The sequence below is a fragment of the Abramis brama genome (assembly GCF_963993115.1).
Source record: "Abramis brama genome assembly, chromosome: 5".
In the NCBI taxonomy this organism is placed as follows: Eukaryota; Metazoa; Chordata; class Actinopteri; order Cypriniformes; family Leuciscidae; genus Abramis; species Abramis brama.
The window spans coordinates 17,540,883-17,563,222 of record NC_139967.1 but is presented as its reverse complement, the minus strand read 5'-3'; the positions used below and the strand labels follow the sequence as shown (position 1 = coordinate 17,563,222).

Here is a 22,340-nt window from a genome sequence, read left to right as displayed (position 1 = left end):
TTTTTAAGTAATTCATTTGCATTTTATTGCATGACATAAGTATTTGATACATCAGAAAAGCAGAACTTAATATTTGGTACAGAAACCTTTGTTTGCAATTACAGAGATCATACGTTTCCTGTAGTTCTTGACCAGGTTTGCACAGGTTTGCAGCAGGGATTTTGGCCCACTCCTCCATACAGACCTTCTTCAGATCCTTCAGGTTTCGGGGCTGTCGCTGGGCAATACGGACTTTCAGCTCCCTCCAAAGATTTTCTATTGGGTTCAGGTCTGGAGACTGGCTAGGCCGCTCCAGGACCTTGAGATGCTTCTTACGGAGCCACTCCTTAGTTGCCCTGGCTGTGTGTTTCGGGTCGTTGTCATGCTGGAAGACCCAGCCACGACCCATCTTCAATGCTCTTACTGAGGGAAGGAGGTTGTTGGCCAAGATCTCGCGATACATGGCCCCATCCATCCTCCCCTCAATATGGGGCAGTTGTCCTGTCCCCTTTGCAGAAAAGCATCCCCAAAGAATGATGTTTCCACCTCCATGCTTCACGGTTGGGATGGTGTTCGTGGGGTTGTACTCATCCTTCTTCTTCCTCCAAACACGGTGAGTGGAGTTTAGACCAAAAAGCTCTATTTTTGTCTCATCAGACCACATGACCTTCTCCCATTCCTCCTCTGGATCATCCAGATGGTCATTGGCAAACTTCAGACGGGCCTGGACATGCGCTGGCTTGAGCAGAGGGACCTTGCGTGCGCTGCAGGATTTTAATCCATGATGGCGTAGTGTGTTACTAATGGTTTTCTTTGAGACTGTGGTCCCAGCTCTCTTCAGGTCATTGACCAGGTCCTGCCATGTAGTTCTGGGCTGATCCCTCACCTTCATCATGATCATTGATGCCCCACGAGGTGAGATCTTGCATGGTGCCCCAGACCGAGGGAGATTGACCGTCATCTTGAAGTTCTTCCATTTGCTAATAATTGCGCCAACAGTTGTTGCCTTCTCACCAAACTGCTTGCCTATTGTCCTGTAGCCCATCCCAGCCTTGTGCAGGTCTACAATTTTATCCCTGATGTCCTTACACAGCTCTCTGGTCTTGGCCATTGTGGAGCGGTTGGAGTCTGTTTGATTGAGTGTGTGGACAGGTGTCTTTTATACAGGTAACGAGTTCAAACAGGTGCAGTTAATACAGGTAATGAGTGGAGAACAGGAGGGCTTCTTAAAGAAAAACTAACAGGTCTGTGAGAGCCGGAATTCTTACTGGTTGGTAGGTGATCAAATACTTATGTCATGCAATAAAATGCAAATTAATTATTTAAAAATCATACAATGTGATTTTCTGGATTTTTGTTTTAGACTCTGTCTCTCACAGTTGAAGAGTACCTATGATAAAAATTACAGACCTCTAAATGCTTTGCTAGTAGGAAAACCTGCAACATCGGCAGTGTATCAAATACTTGTTCTCCCCACTGTATGTATGTATGTATATATATATATATATATATATATATATATATATATATGAATACTAAATTACCGTAACTTGAATACTAAAGTTAGACGAAAAAACACTGTTTGCTAACCAGGTTGAACCCTACGTAAAAAGTAATGTTTTCGTCCTCACTTAAGGTAAAAATGCTGAGCAATGACACAATCACAGCCAACCAAAACACATTTGATAATTAATATGCAGCTATGAGGATTTTGAACCGATGAGATTTCAATGTGTGTGAGGCTTTCTAGCACATCACAGCATAAATAAAACCAAAAGATCGCTTTTATCACCATTCTGAAAGTTATACAAACAAATGGAGTATGAAAGTTATATGAAATCATGATAATTTTAGACATGACAGTATACCATTGATATGTCACTGAATATAGAAATCACTTTTTTATAATCATTATTAACTTCTGTTTGCTTCATTATATTGTTATTGCACTATTTTCTTGCAATAAAATGAGGAACGGTGGTTGGAAAAAAAAAAAAAAAAAAAAAAAAAGATATCACTTTTATTTTCCAAAATAACATAAACAAGCCCTTGGTTGTGAAATGTTTCTTCTCTCTTTTTACGCATTTCTCTACATTCTGTAGTAATGAGGCCCCTGCAGAGCCCCTGAGAGTGTACATGGAGGAGAATGGTGAAGAAGAAAGCATATTTATTATGTTTTTGTTATTAACTCCAGAGATACAGAGAGGAGAACTCAGCTCAGCTTTTATATGCAGATGAAACATTATTATTGGAACATATCAATCCCGTTTTTTGCTGTCTTTGCGAGCAAACAAATTGAAAAAAATGAAAGATTTTGAAATAAGAGCAAAACTGACTCCTACTGTAAGCATCCACATGAGATTCATCCAAGGAAATGATTCACAGCTCATCATCTCTCTTCTAGGTTTAATTTTGAAGATGAGACCCCGACGACCAACTTTGACACATTCCCAGCTGCTATCCTGACAGTGTTTCAGGTATTGACCGTCTGGTGATATGTGTCTGAAGGCTCTCGTTTGATATTTGTATTTCCATAATGTATTTTATCTTGTCAGATTCTGACAGGAGAGGACTGGAATGCAGTGATGTATCATGGTATCGAATCCCAGGGAGGAGTGCACCGGGGAATGTTCTGCTCTGTGTACTTCATTGTGCTCACACTGTTTGGAAACTGTATCCTTTATATACTGTAGAACATAGGATTTTATTGAGTAAAGGAAACTACATAATATGTACAAATGACACTCATCGTAAAATATAAAGCCCTTCGTATTGTATGTATAAACTAAAGACACCATACAGAGGTAGATTTCTGCAACAGTGCTCTTTATTAATGTCCCCCAAAAAACTATATTACTCTGTTTATTTTAGAATGCACAGGTATTAAATGAAATAAATGTATTAAATAAGTAAGTAAATAAATAATAAATAACTTCGCTCATACTTAGGATTGAAATTATGTGTGTAAAGTTGTTTTTGCTACTGATTTGTAAATAATATTTTCATATGAAAGTGTTTCTCCATTTACTGTTAAATGGGTGCTACATACAGCTATATGCATTTTATGTGTGTATTTAGTATTTTACAAGTCACACAACAGAATGAAGCACTTGTAATGTCAGATTGAATTTAAAAGTTTGGGGTTGGTGAGATTTTTTAATGTTTTTGAAAGAAGTTTCTTATACTCACCAAGGCTGCATGCATTTATTTGATCAAATACAGTATCATCAGTTATAATGTAAAATATTATAATAATTTAAAATAACTGTTTAAATATAATAATTCCTTTAATACTTTTAATACATTCTAAATGTTATCATATTAAGTAATCCTTGCTGAATAAAAGCATTAATTTCTCAAAAATAAAAATAAAAATCATACTGATCCCAAACTTTTGAACGATAGTATAAGGACAACCTGAATGTTTTACTATTTTATTAGATGCCCACTTTCACCCCAATTCCTTAAAGCACATTTGATCAGACACTCTCCTAAATGTATTTTTGGCCATTGCTGTTGATAACCTTGCCAATGCACAAGAACTCACCAAGGTTGGTTTTGCATATTTAGGTCCTACATATGAGCATATGTACATACAATGGCAATACTTAACTTCTGGCACTGTCACACACACATCCGTACCTGCACACCCACCACATGAGTCTCACATGTTGTGTACACAGAGTGTGTGATCCTATCGCTATGGACTGATAGTTTTATTAGTTTGACTGTCTGTAAGGGTTCTTTTGATCTGACTGATGTTTGCCCTGGTCAATAACTCAAGGTAATGAAGCTCTCAGCCCATTATGGGATTTATAGCCTCACGTAAAGATGGCATCTACAGTATAGGGTCGTAAGGCTCCTGGGACATCACTATTCTGATTTGTTGATGGTATCCACGGTGCTTTGACATGGGATGCAAATTTATACTTGTCTGTCATTCTGTGTTTCTCTGTCTTACTCCTCTCTCAGGATGAAGAAGAGCAGGAGGAGGCCATCAATAAGAAACTGGCTCTGCAGAAAGCCAAGGAGGTAAAGGAGGTCAGCCCCATTTCGGCCGCTAACATTTCCATCACAGCGTAAGTCAGAGGGCATTAAACCTGAAGTCAGGGTACTGCCCTCCCCTTTCACTAACCCTTTGTAAAACCTGTTCATCACCCCATCATGTCCTCTCATTGCTTTTTTTTATGTGTCCCAAGAATCCTGTTTGTCTCTGTAAGCAGATTTCTGAGTGTTAGTTATTTTTGTTATTTTTCTGTTGTCACTTTTATTTATGTCTCTGTAGGACTCCATGTTCTCTGTGCAGTTGGTCCTGCACCCATAGTGGGTTGTCTTTAGACAGAAGTGGCACGTATAACTTGATTCAACCAGCCTGTGTGGAAATCTAAAGATTTTTTTTGATGCTCCCTTACTAACTGTGTTTGATTAGACTTGTTGTTAGACACCAATTAATGTACAGTGAAAAATATATTTAGCTCAAATTAATCATGCCATCAAAATCTGATTTAGTTCTTTGCAATTTAACCTAAATTTGTTGTATCACTGTTGCTAAAGACAGTGATTGTGGCAATCCGATGTAAATTAAGTATTAAAAACTTTGATCAACCACAATTCTGAATATTGGGGTAACATATGTGACCCTGGATCACAAAACAAGTCACAAGTAGTACGGGTATATTTGTGGCAATAGCCAAAAATACATTGTGTGGGTCAAAATTATCGATTTTTCTTTTATGCCATAAATCATTAGGATATTAAGTAAAGATCATGGTCCATGAAGATATTTTGTAAATTTCCTACCGTAAATATATAAAACATTTATTTTTGTGAGTGAATGCAGCACAATCGCGAACATAAATGGACAATTTTAAAGGCGATTTTCTCAATGTTTCGATTTTTTTTGCACCCTCAGATTCCAGATTTTAAAATAGTTGTATCTTGGACAAATATTGTCCTATCCTAACATACATCAATGGAAAGCTTATTTATTCAGCTTCTCAATTAAATTTTTTTTACCCATGTGACCAGGTGGACCAGGGTCACATATATCATTTCCAATATCAATTGTAGTTATGGCCCTGAATAGGATTTTTTCAGGATCTTGTAGAAATTCTTACTGATTTTTGTAATATTTTGATTGAGTTAACATTTATATATTATATCTTAATTATGAAAGACATTTTTTTTCCGGTGTTAAAAAGTAAATTTATTATATTATTGAATAGAGTAATATAATAATTAATTAATTGAATGTAATATAATTAATTAATTTAATCAATTTTAATGCACCTGGAATTTGAATGTCTTTCTTAATACTGTAATGCCTTCTCGCCTGTTTTGTTTTTCATTCTGTTTTGAAGTCACACTATTGTTGATATGTACTTCCCATTGAGTTGGGTGGAGTTAGAGTCAGAGTGATTGACAGCTGTAGTCCCTGTACACTGACTCCTACCCCACCAAACTATTTATTTCCCCTCTGATGGTTTTTGTTTTTGGCATATGCAGTTTTATAAGGCCAATTCCCGGTGCTGTTTCATGCAGCTCCTCCAACTCCAGCTCTCATTCACCGTGAGTTCATTTACTCTCTGTTCAAATCTCCTCTCCTCCTCTGTCCCAGCACACTGCTCTAATATGATGTCAGACAGCCAAACTAGTCTCGCTGACCAGAGTCGTTCACAGTGTAGCTCATAGTTTAACAAATGACTGAGGAAATATTGTGTATGGGTCATAAGAAGCCATTAAGAATACAATGAATGAAAGGGTAACATTTAAAATGGCTTTCTTTTCTTTCTTTACTTAAAACCATTTTAAATGTTAAAATGTCTTGTTAATGAAAGCTATTGTAAAGTGTTGCTGTAAAAAAGTACAAGTGTGGACTTTAAGTAAACTATCAGTGTTAATCTGCTTCAGTTTACTGCAACTTCATCAGTGGATTAATTACTTTCTTTTGTAACGTTATGTTTGCCGTATTTCTTTAGCTAGCGGGTCAGACAAGTTTCTGGATACTAGATTAACTGTTCGCTGGGCTCATTGGCTGCTGTTGGCATTGAGCCCTGTTCTGAGAAGTGGCCGTCTGTTTCCCAGTGAGCATCACTACTAGAGCTTCTGCTACTGCTAGTGCCTAATGAGTCAGCACTCCTGTCAGACAAACCCACTGTGAGAGCGTACACACACACACACACACACACACACACACACACACGTTACACATACAATTAAATCGAATATTTGGAATTAGAATCACAGAAGTTGACTCGTCAATCTTTTGAGAAGCTAAAATTTTAAAGACATTCGTGTTCAAGCTAGTGATAGATTAATTAGTTTATTTAATTAGTCTTTGATGCTTTAAAGGAACAGTTTACCCTAAAATGAAAAGTCGTTCATCATTTACTGACCCTCATATCATTCCGAACCTGTATGACTTATGTTCTTCCATGGAGCAAAAAAAGTGATTTTTTTCACATAATAAAAGTGAATGAGGACTGTCGCTGTTACAAGACAAAAATATAATTAAAGTTATAACACTAACTTTATGTGAGACACAGACAAATTAAGGTGTGTTTCATGATTTTATCATGAATTATCATGATTATTCACTGGAGGGGATACATTTTCCTTCCAGTGGACTGTTTACTGCAAAATCATTGATTCAGTGAGTTGATTCTGAGAACCGATCAGTCATCGTCTGAATCCGAAATCAGCCCCTATACCCTCAAATAGGACGTTATTTGAGGGGACAGCCATTTGTAGTGGCGTCATAGTGGACGTTATTGAGTGCACTTATTCAATCCCACATTACACTGCAACAAGGTTTTAGGGGGCGATTTCAGATTCAGCCATCATGCCCATGAATGAATCATTCTTTTCAATGAATCGATTGATCTAGTTCACAAAACAGGTCTGAATTATTCATTCATGAATTGGACATTAATACTTCTCTGATGTACTTGAACTTATAATGTCAAGATTTATGTCAGTAACAATTAAAAGTCTGTCTGTTTCGGGCACAAAAGCTGCCGTATGGCTTCAGATGATTTAAAATATAGCACAAAAGTAATTTGAAATACCATTATTATGCTTTTATGGTTCATTTTGGGACTTGTCAGCCCCAGTCCTCGTTGATTTTCATTATATTTAAAAGAGTGACTAGAACATTAAACATTTGTGTTCCACAGAATAAAAAGTCCTATGGCTTTGTAACTAAATGAGGGTGAGTGAATGATGACAGATTTTTATTATTTTTTTTTTTTTTAGCTATTCCAGTAATGGTTCAGTTTGAGCAGTACTGAAGATTTTAGCATTGTAGAGAGTCTGGATAAGTCTGCCATCATCTCACTTCTCTCCACTGTTTCGTACATTCTTTAATTTTTCCACCATTCGTTTTCTACTGTCTGTCTTTGATACATCTTTATTCCTTTCTGATTTTCTTGATGTTTGTCTTCTGACGTGTTTTCTGTGGCACTGTGGGGACTCTTAGCGTGTCTATGTGTATCTGTGTATTTCAATGTGTGCTGTATGTGTTTTAGGAGTTATGTCTGCTCCCCTGCACATCACTACTTGAGGTAATGGTACAGCAGGGCATGATTACTTCTACAGTACATGAATGGACATATTTTGAGACTAATACTCATTCACAACACACCTCATAGTGTTTGACAATGTGGACTATATGGGACATTCCAGAATCTTGCCCCACATTCATACATATACAGTATGTCAATGTTAACCTATGATTTCATTTTTAACCCTTGGACAGCCGTAAAAAATCATTCATCGATAACATTTCACTCTTGCACTTTAAAGCTGTTGTAAGCATTTTTAATCAATACCACACTTAAAATTCAGAGTTTGATGAAGCTGTGACTGGTTTTTATTAGCCAGAGACTTGGCAAGTTAGCAAAGCTAGAGCGATTAGCCAGAAGTTAGCAAGATAGCTAACATTGTTTACAGCAGCTTTAAAGTACTATGTTGTTGCACGTTGAGAACATCTCAGTCCTTATTTTTGATAAGTATGTTAATATTTGCTAGAAAAGGGGAAATATCAGAACTGTGGTGTAGTGAGTAGTTCACATGCTCTGACACATGAGCCTTAGAGCCAATTTTTTGTTTTGTTTTTTGGTCTCTCTGCTACCTATTATAAATAACATGGCCAAAAGTCAAATAAACAGAAAAGGGAAATGATTATCACACCATGAGCTAGTCCACAAGAGGTACAGTCTGACCTCAGGACTGATTCACACTGCAAAGCCCTGTTAGCACTTAAGCAGTGAATAATGTCTGATAATCAGTCTCTCCACTCTCTCCCAGCCTCAGAGAGCTTTCTGTTTCCCATCACCTGTCTACACATTGCTGTAGTTCACTCCTCACGCCTGCTCCCTGGTACACGGCCTGCCTGCTAGAGGTGTGCTCAGAATAAAGTGATGTGGAGAAGAGAGAATTGTAGATGTGTTACTTTTCCCCAGCTCAATCTTTTCCTTTACTTTTCTTTATTTGTCTTGATTCATATTTTTTCATGCTAACTAACTGGATAAGAAATATAGGAGACTTCTGTCATCATTTGTTCTCTCTCATGTCGTTCCAAATCCACATGACTGGCTTTGTTCCAAGGAAAAAATGCACACACACACACACACACACACACACACACACACACACACACACACACACACACACACACACACACACACACACACACACACACACACACACACAATACACACACACACACACACACACACACACACACACACACATTCCATAGGCGTAATGATTTTTATACTGTACAAACTGTATAATCTATCCCCTACACTAACCCTACCCCTAAACATATCCATCACAGAAAACTTTCTGCTATTTTAGATTTTTTTTAAAAGATCATTCTGTATAATTTATAAGCTTGTTTCCTCATGGGGACCAAAAAAAAAAAATGTCCCCCCAAGGTCAAAATTTACTTGTATTACTATACTTGTGGTGAAATTTGGTCCCCATAATGTAGGGAATACCAGGATCAAACACACACACACAGTTCAAAAGTTTGGGGTTGGTAAGATTTTAAAATGTTTTTGAACTGAATGTTGTTACTCACCAAGCCTGCATTTGTTTGATCAAAAATACTGTAAAATATTATAATATAAAATATTATAATAATATTGTAACAGTAACATTCTATATTCTAATATGCTGATTTGGTGATCAAGTAATATTTCTCCTTATTATCAATGTTGTAAACCATGTTTAATGTTGTAAACCATGTTGCTTTTTTCAGGATTCTTTAATGAATAGATTTATTTTTCATTTGAACAATTTGAAAAAGAAATGTTTTGTAACATTATAAATGTATTTACTGTCACTTTTGATAAATTTAATGTGTCATTGTAGAAGAAAAGTATTAATTAAAAAAAAATTAAATGTACTGACCCCAAACTTTTAAACCTTAGTATATTTTGGCAAGTTCATTAGAGAGAAAAAAGAAAACAAGTCAGATTCATGAGTGAATCATTCTTTTAAGTCGAATCTCAGTGAATTTCCATTTTTTTAAATTTCTCCATTGGTATTCCATGGAAGAACAGGTTTGGAATGAGATGGGGATGATTAAACAATGGCGAAAGTTATTTTGAGGGTAAACTATTCCTCATAAGGAAGGGATAGATATTAGGTCATTAAACCTGGCAAACCCCTCTAAATATTCTACACTTGTTGTGTAACGCAGGTGTAGAATGCATGATTAAACTTCATTACCCAAACCATTGTTCACAAACATTTGCAGGATGAGTAAAGCATGACCATGACTAATCTTTGTAATCTGGCATCCATAAAGACCTTCTTTTTATTTATTAAACAGTATTTATCCTGCTTAGAATCTGCTTGGACAAACACTGTTCCAAGAACACTAATATTTAGTCCAGCAGCACTGGAACTTTTCACTATTTGTATCACTCCGCATTTCTGTCGTAGCTGAAACCAGCTCATTTGAGTTTGAGTCAAGACCCAGAAAAGGTACCAGTCAGAGTCAAGACAGAATCCACATGCTCCCATATTTTCATGGTCTTGGTCCTCGTCCTCATGTCTAAATCCAAGACTATATTTTCATGTTCTTGTCATGGACTCAGGGACCATATTATAATGGTCTTGATCCTCAAGTCTTAGTCCAAGACCATATTTTCATGGTCTTGGTCTTGTCATGGACTCGGGAGCATGAACTTGTCTTGACTACAACACTGTTTGACTACAACACTACAGCTTGTGTAAGTTGCAGCCATCCAAAATTAAGCCCAATTTTCAAATCAATTAGGATTTTTAAGTGAAAGCAAACACAAAATCACCATCATGAAAGGGGGTCTCGACATGGATGGGGACTAACGTCAACACCATGCCTAATTGTTTTATTTAAATTTGTGTGTCTGAGGCTAATAGATTTGTTTCCTTAAATCTTCACTAGTAAAGAACAGCAACGTTCTCTAAAGATGATGTCCGTGTGGGAGCAGCGCACCACCCAGATTCGGAAGCACATGCTGGCCAGCAGCGAGGCATTGTACCAAGAGGAGCTCAACCCCAGGCTGACTTCCAACCTTCACCTCCGCCCTGACATCAAAACCCACCTCGACCGGCCTCTGGTGGTGGAACCTAACTGTGACGGCCGCATTAGCCCTAACAGAGGCTGGGACAAACCCCAGAATTTGCAAGGGGAGGGTGGCACGCCGGAGGAACGAGTCCCCCCTGGGATGGAGCCCCCACAGTTGCATGCACCGCGCAAGCACCACCGTCACAGGGAGCGTCCCTCCAATGAGACCAATGAAAACGGTGACACCGGGCATGGCAAAGAAGGCCGGCATCACGTCCATCACAGCCGCAGTAAGGAGCATGATGGGACACGGTGTAAGGAGGGGAAGGGCGAGGGGGGCCGCAGACATCACCACCAGAGCTCAGTGGACGAGGGAGTGGGAGGTGGGGAGAGAGAACACCGTCACCATCACTCCCACAGGCATAACAGGGAGGGCAATGGGGTGGTCAGTGCTGGGGGGAAGAGCGAACGGCGGTCCAGGCAGAAGGACGGCTCACGATCAGGAACAAGAGAGGGAGAGAGGTGCTCCAGGGGGGAAAACGGAGGTAATGGAGGGCGGAGGCGGCACAGGCCGCGAACCAGTAAAGCTCAGTCCACACTGGAAGGAGAGGAGCAACAAGAGAATGGAGAGAAGGAGGAGGGCAAGTCTGCCAGTCACAGGTAAAACTTTCTTCTCAAATAGTTTTTAAAAGATGTAAATTTTTTTATTATTATTTCTTAGTTTGATTAGCACATTTGTTCTAAAGTTTACAAAGAAAACTGAACCATGTTCCACTAGCTACGACACTAGTGATAACATATTTGTATATTTTTAAATTATTTCTTAGCTTAAACAGCACATTTGTTCCCAAGTTGTACAAAGAAACTGAACCATGTGCTGAACCAGTGATCTTATTCGTATATGAGCAATGATGCCTCTAGTGGTGGGGATTTTGATTCATCCCAGTGACTCTTTTAAATTTCTTTTAGCAAAAAGATTCATTCATATTTGTTCATTGATTCTTTCAGTAACTTTCTTTTTGTTGACCAGTGAGTGACATTTTGTGTACTTTAAGCAAATTCATGTAATCAACAGATTAGTTCAGAAATATTTTGAGCCAGAAACAAATCTTATTGTTTCTAAAAATGTGCTTGTGTATATATCTAAGATTCAAGGAAGAGTGTTTCATAATCACGGTAAGTGATTTGTCACTCAGCACATCCTCATTCACATGAGATGATTTGTGCATTTAGTTTATTTATAAATCCCAATTAGTTTGATGCCTCACTGAGCCAATCCACACTGAAAACACCAACTCATTCATTGAAGGTTCTATTTATTGAGTTTGTCCAACCAATAATATACTATGAAATACAAGTCAGTGAATGTATTTGAATGAGAATGATTTATTCACTTAAAAGATTAGTTCAGAAATACTGAACAGTCTTTTCAGTTCAGAGTCTTTCATGACCAAAAATCAAAGTGTAAATTTGGTTTGACTCCCTGCTCCAGGCACATGGACATGGGAGGAGATTCATTGGCTATAAATCCCCATCAGCCTTCAGATGGGAACCGATGGTGTCTTGAGAAACCAGAAGACTCGGACAACAAGCGAAATATTGGTCAGACTGGAGGAATGGGCACACACATACCTGTGACCATCACATCTCCCCCAGGAGAAACAACCCTTATTCCCAGTTAGTATTTCTCATTTAGTCATATCAGGTCATGATGGCTAATTTTAACTCATTTTACACTCACTTTTGTGTGCCACTTTTTCAAGTTTCAGCCAAAAATGAAAATTCTGTCATTAATTACTCACCCTCATGTCGTGCCAAACCCGTAAGACATTCGTTCATTTTCGTAACACAAATTAAGATATTTTTGATGAAATCCGATGGCTTGGGGGGCTCCATTGACAGCTATTTAATTAACACTTTGAAGGCCCAGAAAGGTAGGAAAGACATAATTAAAATAGTCCATGTGACTACAGTGGTTCAACCTTAATTTTAAGAAGCGACGAGAATACTTTTTGTGCACCAAAAAAACAAAATAGCGACTTTATTCAACAATTTTTCTCTTCCGTATCAGTCTCCGACGCGCGTTCACAAGAGCACCACGACGCATGCTTGTGGTGATGACCAGGAGCAGGCGTTCTGACATATGACCCATAAACGCAGGGCTGTGTTTACAAGCAGAGGAAGACGCACGCGAGGTCACGCATGTGTCGTGGTGCTCTCGTGAACGCGCAGGTGAGGAACGACATGAGGGTGAGTAATTAATGACAGAATTTTTATTTTTGGGTGAACTATCCCTTTAACACTGGAAGCCAATGTTGGTCTAACAAAAGTGACATTTGCTTGTCTTCTCAGTGAACAGTATAGACAGCGAGACGATGCCCATGACTGAGAAGAATCTGGAGGATCTGAACCAGAGCAGCACTCGCCCCATCCTCCCTTTCAGCTCCATGTTCATCTTCAGCCCAAACAATCCGTGAGTCTGTGTGTGGTAGTTCTAGGGAACATGTCTGAATAAACTTTCAAAACCGTGTGTATTTGAACATTTATTCCAGTGCAATGTCACAAATACTGTTGTTAGTGCATTGAACCAGAAATATCCCTTCAACAATTTTTTTTGGTTGCTTGACAGTAGCTTACATTAAAAAAAGGCTTTCTAGTAACAAGCTATTTTTTTTTGTCAACAAGCAGCATTCAGTGAGGATATCAAGTACACACTCAGATAATATGCTTGCCTTCAAGTAGTGTTCAGACATCAAACAGTAGCCTCAGACTTGTAGCTCATTTTAAAGTCACAATGAAATGGAAGTAGCAACAGACATTTTCCATATTGTGAGGTACATCCAAGTGAAACAGAATATTTCAAAAAAGAAAAATATATGAGGCTGGGATTTCTATCCATCTGTTGATGATTGGATGGAAGCAGATATTATAGTCAGTTGTAAGAAAGGGGCGGGGTTTCAGCAGGCTAAATGATTGGAGAAGTCCAGCATACGTCACCAGAGAGAAGTATGTAGTTTCATTAAGATTAAATTATGTTATTTTGGTTAAAAGTTATTAGGTAAAAAAAAAAAAAGAAACATATATGGATAAGTCATTCACAATAAGATAAATAACATGCATTTAGAAAATATATATTGAAAACAGAAAATACAGTGAATTTTCATTTCATGCCGACATTGATTGTTGCTCCTACTGTAAATTATGAGTAGCAAATTAGCTTCCTTAACACTGGTGAGTGGCTTCATAAACTTTCACATACAGCGTTTGTAGATGGCATCTGGCAAACCACCAATAGATTTATATCTGCAAACGTTTTTGCTTATTACCTGTCTTAAACATCCCTAAGATTGATTGTAAAGTTTGATTGTGTGAGTTTAAGGTGAACTATTTAAGATCTTTTGAGTCTAAAAGCCATCCAACCCCATAAACCTCCACGTAAATCTGTGTTTTTAATGGGCAATTGCCAAATGCAGCTGTCTGCCATGGCTCTGTTGGTGTAACAATATGGGATTAGATTTATTTTACTATATAGTAATGCTACAAGAGTGTTGACCTGACCGTGTCTACTATTATTATTACTGAATTATTACTTAATTATCTGTGGTTAATTAAATGTACCTGTCTGCGGATTTAAAGTAATGTTTAGGTGTCAGACTTCATTATGTAATTGCCTTCAGCCTCACTCTCATAGTGTGTGTCTTTTTTGTGCAGGGTGAGGCGCCTGTGCCATTATATTGTGAGTCTGCGCTACTTTGAGATGTGTATCCTGGTGGTCATTGCCATGAGCAGTATAGCCCTGGCTGCGGAAGACCCAGTCCTAGCCAATGCTCCTCGGAACAATGTGAGTTGCTCATATGTTTCGTCTGCGCTGGCCTTGCTGTTTAAAGTCAGATTTTATCAGTGTTTGACCTCATTTTCCAATATGTCCCAAATGACTGATGATAATCTGATGATCATTTTACTCTTCGCTTCATAGGTCTTAAAGTATTTGGACTATGTCTTCACTGGTGTTTTCACATTTGAGATGGTCATTAAGGTAATTTTATGGTACATTACAGTGTTTAATTGGATATCTCACTGGAGGAGACGTGATCCAAAAGTCCTTTTATGACCTGAGATGTGGATATTTGGTGCCAGTCTCTCTATGTCAAGTCAAGTCAAGACACCTTTATTTATATAGCGCTTTTTACAATACAAATTGTTTCAAAGCAGCTTTACAGTGATAACAGGAAAATAATGCAACAAAGTTTGTTTCTGCTGTACAGCAGATCTAAAAGAAAATAGTGTCAGAGTCCATCTTAAGTAAGTTCAGTCAGTGATGGTTAATTTCTGTTGTAAAAAAGTTATTAATTTAGTTCATTTATATTTATAGCCACTCTGGAAAAAACAGTGATGTCATCATCCAACTCAGTTCAGTTCTTATATAATGGTGTCAATGCAGGCAGATCAATAATATTGTTGAATTTTAAGTGTCCCCAACTAAGCACGCACATTGTGAAGCACATTGACCCATATCAGGCATGTTGCAAACTCTATATTTTCATAAATTATTAGTTAGTGGTTTGCCTGATCGAGTGGTCAACTAGTTGGTCTAATTAAGATGATTCACATAGGACATGTTCTTGTGTTCATAAACAGTTAGATGGAGTGCAACAGGGCTCTTGAGATACATCTTGAGACACATATTTTTAAAAGCTGAACTGACATATTTTAAAAATGCAACACTAATGACGCAAGACATAAACAAGAAGTTAGTATCAAATAACTTGTATTTCAGACAAAGTTTGAAAAGTTATTTTGTATTTTTTCGCTCTTCAGTACAGTAACTTACAGACTTTTAACAAATAAATCGGTCAAATATCTATAACATTTTATTGTACCAAACAGTCATATTCTTGACAATAAAAGACTTACTAGGACATAATAATATGACTTAATAATAATGGGAAAGTTGCTCACAGCGAGCAATATGAAGTCTGTCAGTAATTGTCTTGAAATTTATTGTTATAGGCAATTTGTTACAGAAATAGTGCTTTGATGGCTGTAGTGATGGTGTCGAGGTTTTATCCTCAATAATCTTTCATATTTATGCTTCTCCTTTGAAAAGATGGTGGATTTGGGTTTATTGCTGCATCCTGGTTCCTACTTCAGAGATCTGTGGAATATTCTGGACTTTATTGTGGTCAGTGGTGCACTGGTGGCATTCACATTCTCGTAAGTTGCCTTTCATTTACAAAAACCTACACAAATCCCTATAAGTTAGAGCACTTTTAACTAAAAACTTTACTTAAGCATGTTTTAATTTTTATCATTGATCTTGACTAAAATACTTTGTAATTTGAATCACCTATTAGAATATTATTTTCTCTTTGTTTTAAAGGTTTTACTCTACACTTATTCCCACAGTGTGACAAGAGTGTCTTTGCCTATCTTTGTATTGGACATTTATTATGTGTTAAATTCTTCTCATTCATTATTCCTCAAGAAAACTAAGCTTTGATTGAGGTGTTTGCCAACTCCCACTGATCCACTGACCTTCCTGTTTTTCTCTCAGAGGTGTGGGTCAGTTGAGTGTGAGGGAGCTAATAAAGGAGTTGTCTGATACGATCATCTGTTCGCTCATGTCTTGTACAGTTATGGAAGTGCCATTGAAATGCTTTAGTTTTAAGGAAATGCTATTAGCTGCTATAAGAAACACTTGCATGATTTGCTGGTGCTGTATTGTTTTATGAAATCAGTGGGGTGTTTGACTTCACATGATGCCCAAACCCCTCCACTGCCTGACACCTAATTTAATTACAAAGACTAGAAATTGTTGATGATATCAATCAGCTCTGTGATAAAAGGTCTCAAGGAATGTACTTCTTACTTTATTTGTATCATATTTGTGTATATATTTAGATCTGAGTGCATTTCATTTATAGGTATGGGATACTAGTTTGGTGGTGTCCCCACCAAGCTTCTTAACTAATTGAACCAGCAAGACTTTGTGATTGGAATGGGATACTGGTTTGGTGGTGTCCCCACCAAGCTTCTTAACTAATTGAACCAGCAAGACTTTCTTGGTCAGCGTGAGAGTGAGATCAGAGCTCAGAAATTGTTTCCCGCCACGTCAGTTTATTTTCACTGAGTAAGACAACCGGAGAAAAGATTGGGTGCAATACCTAGAATATTGCTTCAGAATAAAGGGGTCTCAGAGCTGTACTGACTAATCTGTCCTTCTTCCTGTTCGTTTTTATGTTTGTTGCTGTGTTGTCATGTCAAAGGCGTGTTAAATGTGAGTGAATTGATGTGCTGTCACTGACTTTCCTCTCTTCCTCTGTTTCTCTCTGCCTGGAATCGCTTGAAGGAGCTTCATGGGGTAACGCCTTAACTCTCTCTGTGTCTTTGTTTCTGTCTCTGTCTCTCCTTTTCACTGTTCGTCTTCTTGCCTGTCACTGTATGAATCAAATAATACTTACCCCATAGGCAAGTGTTGAAGCATGGGAAGTGTTTCAGCCTCTCCATAATCCATAATTTAGCATCACTCGCCCATTCTCAGCAAACAAGCTTGATTCTTCTTCTTCATGTCATTTAATCCTCCGTTGTCATTGAGGGCAGACACTATTGATATGTTACTGTTAAAGATTCCTACCATTTTCAGTAGGTCTACAGTACTTACTGAATATGGAGCATCCTGGACGATACCCACAGTGACCTCAGACAGGATGATCAGTGCATGTGTCATATCATATCAAAGAAGACCTGTTCACTTGTGTTGGAGTGGTATATCAGGGCAGGTCTGGCTTTTTAGGCCAACGACTGAAATATTGTTCACTTCAAACATCACATCGGAACTCCATTGAATTGGCGGGCATGAGAATACAAACATTTTCATGCTCATCTTTCTGCATGTTTTCAGATGTGGTACTGCAAATGTGGCTGCTGTGATTGGCCAGATCTTTAACAGTTAAAGCGTGAAATAGAGTTATAACTAGGGATGCACTGATTACAATTCTATACTGCTTTGACTAAATACATGTTAAATTAAAACACTAAAATACAACACTATAATGTATGAAATTGTTTTTGTTTTTTTAGGTATAATGGTTATTCATTTTGAAATGTTGAAAAGCTCAATTTAGCTTAAAATGGAATAAAACTGTGTTATTAAATATCGTTTTTAAGAATTAACTTTGTCAATGTTAGATGATCCAAAAATCCAAATGTTAAAATAGAGGAAATAAGCATTAACAATTAAATTTCCAATATCATTGGATTAAAAATCTCAAATATTACGAGCCTGTAAACGATATGATACCAAGATATCATGCATCCCTAGATGTAACATTTTGCTCATGTGCCAACTGACCAAAACTAACAGTTGTACAATAAAGTATAACAATAATGCTATACATTTTAGGTTTATAACCATTTGCTTGCATCTTTCAACCATGCTCAGGATTCATGAGCGTGATATGAATCAGATCTACGGCTCCACCATTTCTTATAGTCGGGCATGTCTTGGTATTCGCACAAGATCTTGTTTGTGTTGGTTTTCAGATCCACCCTCAGATGTTCCCTCTGTGTCAAGTGTCCCCTTCATCTCTCCTACAACTGTCTCTGCAGACTCCAGCAAAAGAAGCTGTCATTCTGTTACATCCTTAAAAGAAATGAACGGCAGTTGGAAGTGTCTTGTTTCTCCCACCATACAAAGCCTCTTCCTCCTTTTTGCCAGTTTCCAAAACATTTGCCTAGAAACACTGCCACAAATGTTTCTCCAGCATACAGCCATTATGCCTCATATTTTAGTCTCACAAAGGAATGTGATGGCGCCCATGATAGTCTCTTTCATTCTCATTGAAATATCATGTGCAATGTTCTGAAAGGATGATGTGGTTTACTGTTAGTGCAGAGGTACTTACTGTTCTCAGTATGTCATAATGTTTTGCCTTTTGCTTTGTGTTCTTCTCATTTATTAGACCACATCAAAGCGTTAACAGGTGGGGAACCCCCAATATTCTCTTTTCTCCTTGATAAATCTCCTCTATTCTTCATTGTCCCAGGGCTGACTGGGATAATGTTCTTTACTGTCACTACATATTAGTAGAGCGAGAGTGTCTGTACAGGGTTGGAGCCTCTACAATAACACTGATAGCTTTCATCAGAACCTCGTAGTGAATGTTGTATTGATGTGAAACAGCATTTCTCCTCCATAATTGTTATCTGGGGTCCTGTGAAAGTTACCAGGGTGTCCAGTGGGACGTTATTGAGGCTCTTTATAGTTTGTAGTGGGTTTTGGGGATAAACATCAGGCCCTGTACAGTAATTGCATGCTAGACTAATATGCATCAGGGAGCATGGGTGGAGTTGCATGACCTTGCTGAGCCCTCTGATTGGGCCAAAGGAGTAACTTCACCATGCTGATTGGTGACCATGCTGTAAGGTCTCTGCTGATTGGCTGTTAGATTGGTGTTCACTGGACTTTTAGAAGAATGTATGAACTGTGCATGTGTGAGTAGACCTTGGCACTTTCTAAGGGTGAAGATGTAACTGTTCATTATTGTAAATGCTAGAAATCTGCAAATGTACTACCACTTGCTCTTGCACATGGAAAGGTCTGTTGTAGTTGAAGGTCATTTGTTTTGAGATATGTCTTTGTGCTATGAAGGGGAATCACTGCTTGGGGATTTTTCTATTGTAAGCATTTTCACAATAATTTCTTGAAGTTATTTTCTGCTGATTCATCTGTCAGCACCAATCATACACCTGCCAAAGCCTTGCTTATATCAACGCTTTATCGAAGTAAGAGACCGTGAATAAATGAGATGCGATATGACCTCTCAGATATTCTGTTGTTCTCTCTTCCATTGCTGCACTGGAAGAACTAAACGGTACCTGCAAACTAATACAAATTATAATGACGACTTACTGTACGTTATATTGCTTATTACACGGCTTCTCATCAAATAAATAAATGTGTTGATGTGAAGTATTTATTTGAGTTAAAAATTATTTTATTTTGCCTGTATTTTATCAGTTTAAAATGTTGGCTAAGAATAAAATAATAGTCCAAAACAATCAGCCACAAAACAATACAAACACTTTACCAATATTAAAAGTCCAATGTAATTTTCACTTCAGTCAATAACTTAGACGCAAGATGCTGCCAGTTGCATTTGTAGAGACAGCAAGTCTGTGGTGGGATACAAGAGACATGAAAGTTGTGGCAGTTTGAGCGGATTGATATACAGCGTTGCCATGAGCGGCGGTAGGAAATATCTGGCCGCAGAATGTCACAATTAAGTAATACATATCAAGTAATACAGAGAGCCGTGTAATAATTAGTTGTATTGTAAATTAAGATAATTGGGAAAATGAATCGGTACAGAAATAGTAATTTATCTGCAGTTTATTTTGTCAGACATCCAACAAAACACATGCCCTGCATCAAAATAGGGGCTTAGTAAAGGTTATTTGAATGAATGTGATGTCTCACAAATAATATATGATTCAGTGTGCTCTTTGCCTGCATTCGATATAATGCGAAGGGCTTCAGTTATTTCATATGACCATTGAGTATTTCCTCATGATTCAGTTATCGACTATGCTTGTCCTTGCAGTTACTTCATTAAATGACATTGTAAGCTTGGCGGTTATGATTTGAGTATTTAGGAGCTAAAGCATGACTGCTCTTTTCATTAAGGGTGAAATAACTTGAATTACATTTTATTTAGCCTTCCACTTTCTTTTCTTGCTGTAAGCTCCATTTGATTGAATACGTACACTGTATTCAAATCTATGCAGTCAGTTTATCAAGTTGACACATTTGAAGCATGTCAGCTTGATATAACCTCAAAACAGCATTGGTTCCTGAAAAGAAACAATGCCCTTTTTTTCAGGGTGCGGTTTCTTTGTTATCATTGGTGGTGTGTTGTTGTGTTAGAATCTGATGCATAGCAGCATTTGGATTGAATCCATGTTGCCTTTCTTATTTTATGCATGAATAGTGCTAATAGTAAGGTATCATTCAATAACAGGCTAACATTTCTGATAGAGGGCGTTTAATGCAGATATTAACTATTTTACGTGCATGCAATGTATTTCATACTCTGTCACCAAAGCATGTGCTTTTGTGAAATAACACCAATCCATTAGTGGAGTGATCTAAAGCTATGACTCTAAAAGATGCTCATTTGTTAGAGATTCAGCTGATGTGTTTGTCAGGATAGGAAGGTGAGTATGTTTAGTGTCAGTTAATGCTGCATTATTGATATTTTAACTGAAGGAATCATGTTTATTCGCATTCTCATGTGTTTTGTCTGGATATGTATGAATGCCTTGAAGAAGTTTGACTACAGCATGTGTTGTGTTTGATCCTGAGTTTACTGAGCCTTTGCTTGTTTTGACTCGTGTAGAGGAACCAAGGGCAAAGACATCAACACGATCAAGTCCCTGAGGGTGTTGCGAGTCTTGCGACCTCTGAAGACCATTAAACGTCTACCAAAACTGAAGGTACATATTTTTTTGTCACTGTTAAGGGAAGATCAATCCTAACATGAATATCTATACATTTTTCTTTAAATAATTTTTATAAAGAAGTATCTTATGTGCTATAGGCTGTATTTGATTTGATTACAAAATACAGTAAAAACTGTAATATTGTTAAACATTATTACAATTTAAAATGACTGCATTCTATTTGAATATAGTTTAAAATGTAATTTATTCCTGTGATGACAAAGCCCGAATTTTCAGCAGCCATTACTTCAGGCTTCAGTGTCACATGAAATGCTGATTTGGTTCTCAAGTAACATTTCTTATTATTATAAATGTTGAATACAGTTCTGTATGGGATGAATTTAGTCTCAAAATGATTACCACATGCATACACAGTTATCCATGAACTTGATAAATGTTGCAGATATGTTTTACTATCCACAACCAAATGCCTTTCAGCTTACGTGTGCAAAATTCAGAATGTGTAGCAGTTTGTACAAGTAGAGACATTTTTGTGAATAAAAATGTTTTCTTTTGTATTAGTGTATCATAATTTGCGCATGCAACAAAGACGTGCATATGTGGATCAGGTGATGTGTGCATTCATTGATGTCTTTTCTGAGTAGATCTCATTTGATTCATTTGGATTTTGAGACTTTCTTTTCATGGTTTTCAAGCATTTCACAACCCACTCACAAAAAACTACAAATGAATAAGCCTTGTGCTAATTATTAACGTGTGCACAACTACCCATCTATTTGACAAATTCACAAATGTGTGTTACTACATTTAAGCTAATACTTTACAGCTTGTGTGTGCAAAATCCTGAAATACATGAATGTGCAGCATTTTGTACAAATAGAGACATAGTTGTAAATACAAAACTTTGATTTTTTTTATTAATGTAGGTCAGATTTTGTGCATGTAACAAGTAAGATGTACATTTGTGGAAAGTGATATTGAAGCACCACATTTAGTACACAACTTATTAATAAAACATAGCTTACCTTTTACAGACAAGCAGAAAAATATGAACTCAAAACACGCAAAGTTTCACATCGAATGTTTCCTCGTTATAAAGAAAACACTTAACAAAATGCATCAAGACAGTAGGCTAACATTAAAAGACCAAACTCGGCAAGACTATATGTCTACCTTTTTAATAAAGTATACTTTGTACAGGCAAGCAGATTAAATCAGATTATGAACACAACATTCAGAAACTTAGAAAACTGGCAGTTCCAGTAGTAATGAATAGATCTTGAACTCTGTCATGGAAACTAGCATGTATAAACCCTTATTAAACAATTAATAATCAAGT

The 22,340-nt window shown here is 37.4% G+C and overlaps 1 protein-coding gene across 1 annotated transcript in view; it reads left to right on the top strand.

The window, feature by feature from the left end:
- cacna1ba (calcium channel, voltage-dependent, N type, alpha 1B subunit, a) overlaps positions 1 to 22,340 on the top strand; it is a 106,793-nt gene that overhangs the window by 60,371 nt on the left and 24,082 nt on the right. Inside the window, exons 15-26 of the mRNA XM_084113650.1 lie at positions 2,384 to 2,456; positions 2,535 to 2,652; positions 3,463 to 3,530; positions 3,952 to 4,058; positions 7,506 to 7,541; positions 10,418 to 11,200; positions 12,033 to 12,217; positions 12,893 to 13,013; positions 14,252 to 14,381; positions 14,517 to 14,576; positions 15,648 to 15,754; positions 20,938 to 21,034. Coding sequence (XP_083969776.1) covers positions 2,384 to 2,456; positions 2,535 to 2,652; positions 3,463 to 3,530; positions 3,952 to 4,058; positions 7,506 to 7,541; positions 10,418 to 11,200; positions 12,033 to 12,217; positions 12,893 to 13,013; positions 14,252 to 14,381; positions 14,517 to 14,576; positions 15,648 to 15,754; positions 20,938 to 21,034 — 1,885 coding nt within the window. The remainder of the gene's footprint in view (positions 1 to 2,383; positions 2,457 to 2,534; positions 2,653 to 3,462; positions 3,531 to 3,951; positions 4,059 to 7,505; positions 7,542 to 10,417; positions 11,201 to 12,032; positions 12,218 to 12,892; positions 13,014 to 14,251; positions 14,382 to 14,516; positions 14,577 to 15,647; positions 15,755 to 20,937; positions 21,035 to 22,340) is intronic.